Source organism: Squalius cephalus, assembly GCF_949319135.1.
Source record: "Squalius cephalus genome assembly, chromosome: 6".
Classification (NCBI taxonomy): Eukaryota; Metazoa; Chordata; class Actinopteri; order Cypriniformes; family Leuciscidae; genus Squalius; species Squalius cephalus.
The window spans coordinates 40,937,380-40,951,526 of NC_137127.1; the positions used below are offsets into that span (position 1 = coordinate 40,937,380).

Genomic DNA, 14,147 nt, shown 5'->3' on the forward strand with positions numbered 1-14,147 from the left:
GCTTCAAAGAGAGCTCTCAACCGGCCTTCTGCAACCAAGCACACAAGTACAGGATGTTCACATAACATTAATGTGTGACCTCAAACAAAGATGATTTACATATAAAACCAGTCTATTTTCTTAGTCAGTTTTTTATTCAATTGTTTTGCTTTTGTAGTTCAGACATCACAGACAGATTCAGTTGAATTATGAAGCAGATAGTTTCATATTCAGTCTGGAAACAAATTGCTCGTCAACAATGTGTAACTTCTGCATAGATAAATTAGAAGGACATCTTCTTTCTTCCCATTTGTGCTGAACACATTCTGTGGAGCATGTATCTGGAGCATGTTAGATAATATTTCAGCACTTTATTTCATTATGTCATCCATGCCTACCAGGTCACTACCATGAGCTTCGCCCATCAAACTTTCACATGAGACTAAATTCAATTTTATGTCATTGACTTGTAAGGTAAGAAATGAACTTCGGATTCGATTTAATATAGACTGTCTTTACTCAAAAATGATTCATAAATAAGAGGCAGCACAGTTCAAGGGCACTTAGTGAACATAGGCAATATAGTTTAATTAAATATAGTATGATTTCTAAATCAAGAAAAGCATTTATTTAATATTATAAAATAAACCTTATAATTAATAAAACATTTCTTTCAGAGTGATTGTTGTTTTTATATTTAGGAATAAGTCGCTGGAACACTTTTGTACAGCCTCTCACCACAAGGAGGAAAACCTAGAGACAGTTATACGCCACAGATCACAACTTCCAACCAACAGAGAGGACGCATCTCGCCGGCCAGATTTGTGATTATGGAAACCAAAACTAACAGTAGAATGGACACTGTGAACACTTCTCTCGTTGATTCTACAGATATGATGACGGAAGTTAGTAATTTAATAGAGAAATATACGGACGGGAGTTTTGGGCAGGACAGGGTCTCCGTGCATAATTTTGGACACGCGGGTCCTTTACGCAGCAGCGCGCCTGGATCAAGCACCGAAGCTCTGGATCAACTATCTTTGCTTGACTTACCTCTCGGTACCAAAACGTATACTGATCACATGGATGAATTTCTGAAAGTTGAAACCGGACAGTGGAGCCCAAAAGCGATTCTGCCCAGTGAGACAGATGTTCTGGGGAGTGCGTTTATCAAAGATGAGAATGAACAGTCTCTCATTATGGAGCCACCCAACACTGATTTCGACGTCGGCTTAAACATCAGCGCCTTGGAAAGCTGCTACGACCCAACCGAAAGGAAACAGCACTGTGGGTTTATTGAAGAGTCTTCAGCTTTGAGGCTCTCATCTCAAGCTGCCCAACAGGTAGTTGTGGAGAGTTCCTCTGACTTTCAGTTGGACATGAATCAACCTACATTGGTTTTGCCACCTCAGAGAAGAGTATCACCTTCTCTAGGCAGGGGTATGTTGAATTTCGATGGAACGAGCGCAGCTCCCATGATGTCCAAAACGGACATTTCTAAATGGGTGTCCGCCGCGGACTCTCCGTTCTGGTATCAGTCCACTCGTGTGAATGAAGAGCACGCTGGATGTTCTTCACAAGATGCCTTCATCCCGCGCTCACGTACAGTCTACTCTGCTTTCCCAGGGTAAGAACGACGCCATGTATGCTGTGCGCTATTCTGAATTGCATGAATTAAAATAACCAGAATTGAAATGGTAGTTTTAAGTTTCTAATAAAAAAACAAAACAATAAGTGATAACAAAAAATTACACACAAAAATTGGGGTAATCATAATAATAATAATATTTTTTTGGCAATGTCACCCAGAAATTTGCACTTATTTATATTTCATTATATTTAATGAATTCACTCTATTAATTTTATGGCACATGATGGAACAACATGTCCCAGACTAGAGTGCTCTATTTTACCCCAAAGTCTTTAAAATGGAGTCGAACATGAAGAAGGTTTACAAGATGGAGATAGAAGATTTAAGAAGTCATCTGTTTTTGTAATAAATAAATAAATAAATAAATAAATAAATAAATAAATAAATAAATAATGTATTATATTGACACCATGTTTACTTTGAATTCATCTTATGAATTGAACGGGGACCACTAAAAGTATCAACACAGGCTCATTGGAAAAGTTAGCTATACCTGTGCCAACATTTTTGCAAAACGCAAAATACGTACCAATATATTTCAGAAGTTGACAGATTGAAGTTTATAATATAACAAATTGGTTATTCCAGTATAAATGGTTTTTGATGTATTGCTAAAATGGCAAAAAGTGTTACAACTGTCCCTGGTCTCCCCTACATATATCTGCAGTTTCCAACATAAATTAACACTAGAGTCAGTAAAACAAGCCCCTTTTAATCGTTTTCACACACAATTATGATTACAGGGGCAGATTATGGATTAATAACTCAAAACACTTTTTGATTTGAAAACGAATATATTTTGGAGTTTGCATAATTAACCAGCTCCATATGTTCGGTTTCAGCTGACTTGTAGCCTTGTGATGCGGTGAGCTAGGGTATGAATCCCGTGAAAGACAATTCACATAAAAGAGCTCAAAGTCAAGAGTTCAAAAACAAACTATAATGCCATTGTTACGATTGTGTTTTATGAGTTTTAACACTATCGGGTAGATTTAGGGTTTAGTGTACGATATTTTAAAATGGAGCATTAAGGTTTTAGCGCCACTCACCGGACATTTCAACTGTGAAATGAGGTGAAACGTACAAACTTCAACGTAAAAAACAAACAAACAAACAAAAACCTTGCCATATTCACAATAGCACGTTCATCTGTTCCCGAAAAAAACTAAAAACGCTTTTAGCGCCACTCACTGGACATTTCAATTTGAAACTGTCGCTAAACGTGCAGGAACAAACGTATTTTGCGTTTTGCTAAAATGTTGCCACTAGTACGTTTTTCTAATGAGCCTGGGCTAAAAGAATATGGAACCATATTTTAGTAATCCGAGCTTAAAGGCCTGTTCACACTGGGACGAATTTCGCGCGCGATATTCGCCGACGTTTAACGCCTCGTGACTAAACAAAGGGCGCCAATGTGAGTGTGCACACCGGCGCGAAAAACGGCACGCGTAAAAGCGTCATTTTTTAAAAAACGCCTCGGGTTCGTTTTTTTGGTTTGACGCGCCGAGTCAAAAACTATCCGACCAATGAGATTGGCGCTTTTGTTCACGTGTCTGCAGCTTCTGAAGTTACAGTAAAACACAACTTGGGGGCGCTCAAACACAAAACGGTCTTGCCGAGCACACATACGTAACGGCGAAGAAGATATACACCAAGTAGCGTCTACACCAAGCGGGAAGGAAGTCTACCGTAAGTTGAAGCCGGCCGCGTGCCACCATCTTGTAGCAGAACTTCACCTGCTGTTAGCATTCCATTGACTCCCATTCATTTTGGCGTCACTTTAACAGCGAATAACTTTACATCTGAGGCGTTTAAAGACTCCACTTGTCCATTATTTATTTCTAAAGAAACACGACAATGTATAAAATGCTCCATTACCTTGTAGCTTATGTTATGGCCCTGTAGAAGCAGTTTTTGTAAAAGTAGGCTAACGATTGCGTCATAACCACGCGACTCTCTGTCACACAGTAGAGAGATTACCGTATGGACAGGAGGAGAAGCTCGCAGGCAATCGGGGGGACGTGGAGGCAAAATTACAAAATAATTAATCAGAATACCTAGCAAACGTTTCTCCTGCTCCTAGCTCATGGACACCTCCTACTCGCACTCTCCGTCTCTGCAAGTTTCGGAAGGGAATGATTCAGATTTCTCATGCCACAGCCACTAGAAGACAGACTGGTTGCTCACGTCACATCTACGTCGTCAAGCTCTGTTTGAGTCGGTTTGAGTCTGCGCGTCAGGAAAGGAAGTCCTAAAAAATCGCTAAAAATGGGCTTCACTTGTCTCAAATGAGTTCCAATGAGATGGCTCTGTCCACTTCTTATACTGTCTATGGTCTACACTGCCGGGAAGAAATAAGACGAGGAAGATGCAAGGCAAGACGATTGTAGAGCCTCTGGTCTCGTTGGTGTCGGAACATAAAGAACTATATGACAAACGCGACAGCGACTACAAAAATCTTGATAAAAGAGAACTGTTATGGAGTGGTTTCTGTTTTACATTAAGCGCCATCTAATGTCAGGGAATGAATTTGCATGTTCACTCGGCTCATCGTCAGTGAAAATCGCTTGGGTGTGAACACAAAAAACGCGTTGAAAAACGCTGGCGAATAACGCGCGCCGATATTCGTCCCGGTGTGTAGGGCCCTTAATTCTGCTTAAAACTACATTCCTCCTGCATCACATCAGAACCAGCACATTAAGGTTTTGGGATCCACTTGGTGTGAGCCATAACCAAATTGTTTTCAGGAGCAATACTGAGCACATCTAGTTTAGCACTGAATAAGCGAACCATTATTTATTATTATTATTAATCAGAAGGTCAAAGGTTAGAACATACTGTACTGGCTCTTAGTGGTAGACACTTGTGGAAATGTGATTGTATTTGACAAAATATCAAGCAAACGTACAGCTATTTGGAATTACATTTGGTTATTATTTTATACTATTTGGTCCAAATACATTTTTAATCCACTGTCATTTAGGATTTGTTTGGGTTATATCATCAAGAGAACACTGTGTCTTGCTTCTATTCAGGGTTCCATCTCAAAGAGTGTGCGTTATATGTGGAGACGAGGCTTCGGGTTGTCACTATGGAGTTCTTACCTGTGGAAGCTGCAAGGTGTTTTTCAAGAGAGCTGTTGAGGGTGAGCAACATTGTAATCATTTTGTCAAAATAGTATTATCTGTCTTAGAGTATATTGAAGACCCCATGAAGTCTGCAGACTGCAGTTTCTCTCCTGTGTTGATGTATCTCGTAAACAGGAAACTTCCTAAACAGGAAATTTGGGCGGGACATACAGTATCTAAGGGCCAGCCAATAGAGCTGATAAGTCCCGCCCCTTCCGCTAACCCCACTGGACCTCTAGGTTGAAAAATCGTCAATGCAAGTGAATGGGAGAAAATAATTATTTTCTGGTCCCGTTTGAATTGTGCCATGAATGTGAACATATGTTGTCTGTGAATTTTTTATATAATTTTTTGTGTGAAGAATGCTACAATTTAGCATGTAGAAGTTTGATACGGTTAGACTTTGTGTGAGAGCACTTTGTGGACTACAACTCTTAGCTGCTTCGACGCATTTGAAACGTCACCACCACTCGCACACGGACACTAGCTCACGGATCCCGCTAAACATGGCTGTGTCTTTGGTGCACTTCACCTCCTTCTTTCAGGGAGAGGACAAAATCGTTGTGGTTGGCGAAAACCACGGGTAAGTCAACTTTATGGGGTGACGTCACATAGGCGACATGTAGTCTTTCTCGTTATGTCTTTTCCACAACTGCTAGCCGAAGAATCATACCATATACTGTCAAACTCATGAAAATTTATATAAAAAATTCACAGACAACATATGTTCACATTCATGGCACAATTCAAACGGGACCAGAAAATAATTATTTTCTCACATTCACTTGCATTGACGATTTTTCAACCTAGAGGTCCAGTGGGGTTTTACGGATGGGCGGGACTTACCAGCTCTATTGGCTTTAGTTATGTCACAGCCATGAGCACAATTTACTACTTGCCAATTGACAGCAGATGGTATCAGGACCAGGACAATCTCAGTCTTGGGAGCATTTTTGATTGAATAAAAACCTGTATTTTTCCAGACGAGCAAGACAGTCTAAAATGTCAGTTTTGGCAACTTTAAGGCACGATCACCGTGATTTTGCATATTTAGTAAAACATTTTGTTGATCCTGGAACAACATTCCTGTCTGAAAATCCCTGACCCTACCCATAACTTATCCCTAAAATTTGAGGGGAACCATCGGTGAATAACACTGATGTAGAAGCACCTAACCCTGGTTGTAATAAACATGAGGTTTTTTAATATTTTCGGTGCTTTGTAAAGTGTTGTTGCAAACAGAAGTTTTTATTCCCTGTTCCAAAGAGCGTCCCAGAAGATGGCAATTATCATTTGGACCAATGTTCACAGTGTTCTTTCTTGTTATTCTTATCACTGAGGACAGATATGTAAGAGCCACTATGTCTGACCATGGCCGTGTCACTATGCCCTGTCAGCCTTGCTTCAAACCAATTCGCTCTGTGCCTTTTCCTTCTTTCTCTCTCGCTGTACTCGCTGTCCAGATCGCCTTCCTTTTAAACCTGACAGTTATTCATAAGTTTAATCATTTTTTCCCTCTTGTCTAGGTCACCATAACTACCTGTGTGCAGGACGAAATGACTGCATTGTTGATAAACTCAGGAGAAAGAATTGTCCCGCATGCCGTCTTAGAAAGTGCTATCAGGCAGGGATGATGCTTGGAGGTATCACTGTTTGTTAACATTATGCTTTGTATTTATACATTAACTATATAAAATTTGTCAAGCTTCTTGGACTTAATAGACATTAATGGGCAGTTAACATGTTATATGTTATATAAATGTTGAATATTTTCTAAAGTCCAATCTTAAGCATAGTTGTTAACTTTTTTTTTTATTCTTCATTTATTAACCCTCATGTTGTTCTAAACCCTAAATGACTTTCTTTCTTCAGTGAAACACAAACGGAGATGTTTAGCACAATGTCCAAGCTGCTTATTTATGTACAGTGAAAGTCAATAAGGACTTGGGCTTTCAAAATCAAAACGTGCCATAATAGTATCATAAAAGTTGTTCATATATGCTCATGTGCATTTTAAAAGTACGGAGCCCCTAAAGGGACATGGTAGTGAAAAAAGATTTTTTTTTTTTTTTTAAAGCTACACTGTGTGATTTTTACCCCCATCTAGCGGTGAAATTGTATATGACTACCCAGTGAAAATTAGTTTCTGTTCCTCTCAATTCCGAGAGCGTTTTAACTCCTACGGTGGCCGTATTATTCCAAGATTAACATGGCTTCCAGTTATCACTTCGTCCATGACAATAATAAACAATATGTCTAAAATGAATAAAACTACAGGACAGATGTCAGGAGGTAAACAAAAACTTACAGTGTCCTTTTTTTATATAGCTTAAAAAATTGCGCCTTTAAAACTATTCATCACCTGTGATCCGTCGCAGCACAGATTTATGTTACAAGGTAAACAATACTTTTTCACCATTGACGCGAGGATGAAGTTATACTAGAGGTCGTTCTGACGTTATGCACAACCATGCTATGGTTAGACAAGCAACTATAAAACTTCGAATTTACACAAATGAATTACAACAGGCTGAATTACCTGTCGAGAAGAAAGCAGGCAACCTCGGCGTCCGTTTTAAAATATTTTCTACCCTTGAGCTCTTTCCATCTGGGAAAAGTTACTCCAATATTGACTATGGTCTTGCTGATTTGTCTGTCGCGTTGACGTTTTTAATTCTCTCTTTCAAATGTGAGTACGCACGCACGCACACACACACACACACACACACACACACACACACACACACACACCCCACACTATCTTTCAAATCTGCCGGCACTCGCGAGCTCGCGAGTAATCTCCCCCTCGCATTCGTCAGGTGTCACTGAGTGAAAAACGCAAAAGGCGAAGCTTGAATTTACAGGCATGTCCCTCTTTGGCTAATGTAGTTTCAAGATGGAGGGGCAACATGGCGACCGGCATACGAACCCCTCACCCGTATGTACTTTCAATGGCAGATTATAAACTTAAGAGAATACTTTATTACTTGAAAGAAGTAAATATACATTAATGAGCACATATATTTTTGAAAGAACTAAGTGTTTTTTGCTAAGAATCAACTAAAAAAGTTACACAGTGTAGATTTAAGTCAATGCTTTTGCGTTCTCTCACAAATGTTTTGCGTTCCCCCAAGTAATTTTGCGTTCGCTCCCTGAGAAACTTTGCGTTTGCTCGTAAAACCTTGGCGTTCTCCCGACAAACTTTGTTTGCTTTCAAAAGCTTCATGTTTCCCTGAGAAACTTTGTGTTCGCTCACAAAACCTTCACGTTTCCCAGAGAAACTTTGTGTTCGCTCAAAATCTTTGTCGATTCTCATCGATTTCCTTAGTAATTTTGTCTGCTTAGTCAGAAAACAGTAGACGGAGTTAGTGTAAATAGCCTCTGCAAACAAGGCGGGATATTTGCACTACGTGTCATTTTTCTGTGAGGAACAGACTGAAATCTCAAATTTCGTTGATGCTTGTTGAGCCCCAGTCCTCATTCACTTTAATTGTTTGTAAAGAGCAACCTGGACATTGTGCTAAATTTAACTAAAATATCTAAAATTATGTGCATCTTAAAGGTCCTTAAGCTTCCACCCTAAAGAATCAAGTAATTATTATTCTAATATTCAGTAGCATATGGAAGTTCAATAAGAGTGACGAGATGATCAAGATAAGCCCTCATTAAAGTGCATTTGCGTGTTTCAGGCCGTAAGATGAAGCGGTTTGCGAATCTGAAGCTCACGGGGATGAGTCCATTGTTGATGTTCCAGGGTCCGTTCTCCCTGCTGGCTGATGGTCAAACGGTGTCCTCCCTGCCCTGTATGCCAGCCATCCGTGAGCTGCAGCAGACCCCGCAGATGATCAGCATTCTGGAGAGCATTGAGCCACAGGTGGTCTACTCTGGCTACGACAGCTCGCAACCAGAGCTTCCCCACCTTCTCCTCAACAGTCTCAACAGGCTCTGCGAGAGGCAGCTGCTCTGGATTGTCAGATGGTCCAAGGCTCTTCCAGGTAACACCTTTACAATCAGCCTAACAAACATTTTAGAGACTAGCGTTCATGATACATTACCTTCTGAATGACTATGAGATCAAACCAAAGCACAGTCAATGGAGATCTTCATAATCTGTGAATTCTGTGAGTTCTAAGGCTTTACTAAAGATTTTTCTTGTTCATCTGTGTTTAACAGGTTTTCGCAATTTGCACATCAGCGACCAGATGACGCTAATCCAGTATTCCTGGATGGGTTTAATGTTGTTCTCCCTTGGTTGGAGAAGTTACCAGAATGTCACCACTGATTACCTGTACTTTGCACCCGATCTGGTCTTGAGCCAGTAAGTGACAGTAAAATCAATTCATTTAAAATCTGATACACTTAAGCAAAATTGAAGAATGAACTGGAGTGACGTCATTTCGAACAAAATCAGGCCAAAACAATGTTCATTCAAGAGTTCAAACCAGGTTGACCATTGGCCCGTAGCGATTATGTAATAGGTAGGTGTGGCCAAGGGCGTAGATTTGGTTTGAACATTGGGGGGGTTGAAGTTTGGGTCTGCATATTTTTCATGTGATCATGGTATAAATATTGGGGGGGGTTGTAATGCATAGATTTAAATATTGGGGGGGTTATCTCCCCCCCAACCCCCCCACAAACTACGCCCCTGGGTGTGGCCCAAAACAATGTTCATTCAAGAGTTCAAACCAGGTTGACCATTGGCCCGTAGCGATTATGTAATAGGTAGGTGTGGCCCTAAGGCTCCGCCTTTCCTAGATGTAGAAATCTTCTCCGGTTCATTTCTTATGTTCAGACCGTCAAGGTCAGATGAGTAAAAACATGAACACACTGGAGAGCTGCTTTATAGTATAAACTGAAGTCGTAATTCTAATTGAAAGTGGCAGTGTGACTGTTTTTTCATGTTTAATACTGTAAATAAATAAACGTGATGTGACTGGAGTGCCGAACTGCAGAGCTCCACATTGCTAAAATGCTTCCTTAAAGTTACACTGTGTAACTTTTTAAGTTGATTCTTAGCAAAAAACACTTTGTTCTATCAGAAGTATATGTGCTCATTCATGTGTAATTACTTCCACCAACTAATAAAGTGTTCTCGTAAGCGTAAAATCTGCCATTTATAATGCATACGAGCGAGTCGCTCGAATGACGGCAGCCATGTTGCTCCTCCATCTTGAAAATACATTCGCCAAAGAGGGACATACCTCGAAATTCAAGCTTCGCCTTTCGCGTTTTACACTCAGTGACACCGTGACGAATGCGAGGGGGAGATTACTCGCGACTGCCGGCAGATTTGAAAGATTGCTGAAGATGGAGGAAGCGAAAGAGAGAATTAAAACGTCAACGCGACAGGCAAATCAGCAAGACCAAAGTCAATACTGGAGTAACTTTTCCCAGATGGAAAGAGCTCATGAGGAGCAAAGATTTTAAAACGGACGCCGAAGTTGCCTGCTTTCTTCTCGACAGGTAATTCAGCCTATTTGTGTAAATTCGAAGTTTTATAGTTGCTTGTCTAACCATAGCATGGTTGTGCATAACGCCAGAACGACCTCTAGTATAACTTGCGTTACTTTTCCTCGCGTCAATGGTGAAAAAGTATTGTTTACCTTGTAACATAAATCTGTGCTGCGACGGATCACAGGTGATGAATAGTTTTAAAGGCGCAATCACTTGAAGGGACACTCATGGACGAAGTCGAACTGGAAGCCATGTTAATCTTGGAATAATACGGCCACCGTAGGAGTTAAAACGCCCTCGGAATTGAAAGGAACAGAAACTAATATTCACTGGGTAGTCATATACAATTTCACCACTAGATGGGGGAAATTATCACACAGTGTAGCTTTACCTGTTTTTTTTCACCACTGGCGTTTTGTTGTTTATTGTGTAATTAAGAGGATAGCGCACAGAGTATATATATATATATATATATATATATATATATATATATATATATATATATATATATATATACACACACACACACATATATGATGTATATATAGATGTTTATTGTGTAATTAAGAGGATAGTGCACAGCATTTATATATATATATATATATATATATATATATATATATATATATATATATATATATATATACATATACACACATATATGATGTAGTATATGTACAAGTATACCACGGCTCAGGTATTTCGAACTTTTTACCCGAAGCAAAGAACAATAAAGAAACTTCGCTTCTAGTATATCAGGGGCTTTATTACCTAACTTTACACATAACAACATACACCATTTTCTGTTGGTAATGTACCTTTTTTCACTGATAAAAAAAAGAGAGAACTATTTCATACACTATTTGTGGCCTGCCGTGTAGATCTTAATAGCTACATTCAATAAACAGGTTTATATATATACTGACAGACATTGAAATATGCATTTATACTCAGTCGAGCTCTTTATATTTTAGTGATCAACTGAGGAGGTCTCCGATCTACGACTTGTGCTTGGGGATGCAGTTTGTTCCACAGGAATTCGCCAACTTGCAAGTGACCAGGGAAGAGTTTCTGTGCATGAAGGCTTTGATGCTCCTCAACACTGGTAATAAATCCTCTGTGTTTTCTCTCTGACATATAAAACTCTTACGGTCTGACCCTGTACAGGTCAGATCGGTGTTCCAGAATGGAATATTAACAATCTGGACCATTTTAAACCAATGGCTTCATGCCAGTGCGAGTGGATAGACAAGAGATATGTGTTTGGCAGACTGTGAGACCTTGAAAATCCAAACTAAGTTTCAATTCCAAGCTAACATTTTTCAAATTAGATCATCATTAATGCAAAAGAAGCCTTACAATTGTGCTGACTACAACATTACTATATTGATAGAACACTGAAACTGGCATGATTAGCAAATGCAGTCATCAGTGAAGAGATTTTTTGTATCGTTTACAGAGCTGTCATTTCAGTGATTTAAATAAGGAACATTTTATGCATTGTGAAACGGCAGTTTTTTTATTTATCCGTGACACTAATGCTGTGGTAAATTCTAATATGACCCTTGGCAGTATAGTGTAGGTTATCGGTAATGTTTACTGTTTGTGGCAGTTCCTCTGGAGGGCCTGAAGAGTCAGTCACAGTTTGATGAAATGAGACATAACTACATCTGTGAGTTGACGAAAGCCATCCAGCTGAAGGAGAAAGGAGTGGTGGCCAGCTCACAGAGATTCTACCACCTGACCAAACTCATGGACGGCATGCACGAGGTACAGCAGGAGCTATAGTCTAAATATACATGGGTCATTCTCAGGAAATGCTAGACAGTTTCAGGATTTATAACTCGCAATTTATATTGCGTTATTCTGAGAAAAAAATGTAAGATGCAACTTCGCAATTGCGAGGTCAGAACTGCCAACCCGATCTCACGGCAATTCGTACGTATTTTATGATGGCGGCTAATTCGTAAGAATTCATACAACCTTACTTGTATGAATTTATAAAATTTTTGCTAAATCGTACATATTTTACAAGTTGAATTCTATTTTATTAATTTGTACTAATGACCTACCCCTGACCCCACCCCTAACCCTACCCATCACTGGGGTTTAGACAAATTGTACGAATTCGTACAAATTGGTTGTGAGACAGCGTTGGAATTGCGAGTTTTCATCACGCAATTCTGAGAGAAAAAAAGTCAAAATTGTACGATAAAAAGTCATAATAACCTTTATATATTTTTTATTCAGTGGTGGAAACAAGCTTCCATAGGTAGCTGTTGAGCTGTCTCACAAAATCCTATTTTCCTATTCTCAGAAACATAACCTTTTAAAGCCTGACATGAAAAAATCTTTTTTCTATGCTACCGCTTATTGAACCTTTAGACAAAATCTTAAAAATAAGTTTGTATATGTGTTTTTTGTTGCACATCATATTTTATACATCAGGCTTTTATGGCTCACATAGTATGATATAGGAGAATATGGAGCTCATCGTCAACGAGAAAAAAAATAATAATTATATGGCCAAAAAGTAAGATCTGATAGCTTGTAATGATGTAAATCGCAAATAAATAAAATTTGTCACTCTTTATCTCCCAATAATAGACAGTAATAATAACAGTAAGTTGATATTTAAATGCTTAATTTTATGCTCAAAGATTTGTAGTTTTTATTATGGGGGGCAAAACATATAATACAATGATGATTGAGAGATGCCTGATTTTAACTTTTTTTTTTTTAAATTTTAACATGATTTTTTCAAAGAAATGATGAATGGATAATCAAGTAAAACCAAGTTTCTTCAGTCTAGTATGTGTTGGTCATGTCATTTTACCAACTTTACCAGCAATTCTTGTTTACTTTATAAAAATCAGCAAAGATTTCACAGCAAAAAGGCAGGTGTACCAAGATCTGAACGGGACATTTTTAGAATTATACCAAAAGGCTTTTTACTTGCTAAAAAAACCCAAAAACTATCAATCAGACGAGAGAAGGAATGTAATAGATTGTGTACAACAGATTTTTCAGAGCAGTTTCGATCATGTTTTCATGATTTAAAGGCCATGTTTTTTCAGAACACACAGTGATAAGCTGTGTGATGTCAGTGTAAAATACATCAAATTAATATTTCATCGTACAAATGTGTAAAACACGATATGAAATTGGTCACATAACAGCTTTATTCACGCCATCACTTGTTATATATCAGAATGTGCAAAACACGATAGGGGAGCTTGAAGAGTGACGTTGACTTTATCTTTGTGTAGATTGTAAAGAAGGTCAATCTCTACTGTCTGAGCACATACATCCAGGCGGACGCCATGAAGGTGGAGTTTCCAGAGATGATGTCAGAGGTCATTGCGTCACAGCTGCCGAAAGTGCTTGCGGGGATGGTCAGACCCCTCCTGTTTCACAACAAGCCATGAAGCCATGTGATCCAGACAGTATGCTTGGGTCTGGGACTAGTTAATGTAGACACACATCTTTCCATACACAATTCCTCCCCTTTTAATAGTCACAAGTTCTGACCTGATGTGTTAGTTGAAAATACAAATTTTTTCAATAGGAGTAAAAAAAAACAAACAAACCACACATTCACAGTCAACTGATAAAGAGAGAATACAATCTGCTATGTCATTAAACCTGCTATTGAATTTTACAAAACATGACAAACTTTGAGCATTTTTATGATAACGTAAGACAGACTGTGCTCACATTTGGCAGGTTTGTTTTGATTAAAATGAACTTCATGAAAATGACTGAAATATGAACGCAACACGGACCAAAGACATCTAAACGAAGCAAAAACAGGTTGTGACGTCACAAGAAATGACCCTAAAAAGGACCGAATGCTCAGATGTTGCCCATTACAGTCCAGCACAGGCGTCGGAAGCGCGTCTTCTTGCAGCAGATCTTCGTTTGTGTGCAACAGA

The 14,147-nt window shown here is 39.0% G+C and overlaps 1 protein-coding gene across 1 annotated transcript; it reads left to right on the forward strand.

Annotated features, from left to right (window-relative positions):
- Positions 1 to 751: 751 nt before the first annotated feature.
- pgr (progesterone receptor) lies at positions 752 to 13,974 on the forward strand. The gene is made up of 8 exons (XM_079874402.1): positions 752 to 1,606; positions 4,666 to 4,775; positions 6,285 to 6,401; positions 8,448 to 8,753; positions 8,932 to 9,076; positions 11,187 to 11,317; positions 11,825 to 11,982; positions 13,482 to 13,974. Exons 1-8 carry the CDS (start codon positions 810 to 812, stop codon positions 13,638 to 13,640), a joined length of 1,923 nt encoding a protein of 640 aa, XP_079730528.1. The 5' UTR covers positions 752 to 809; the 3' UTR covers positions 13,641 to 13,974.
- The last annotated feature ends 173 nt before the right edge of the window (positions 13,975 to 14,147 follow it).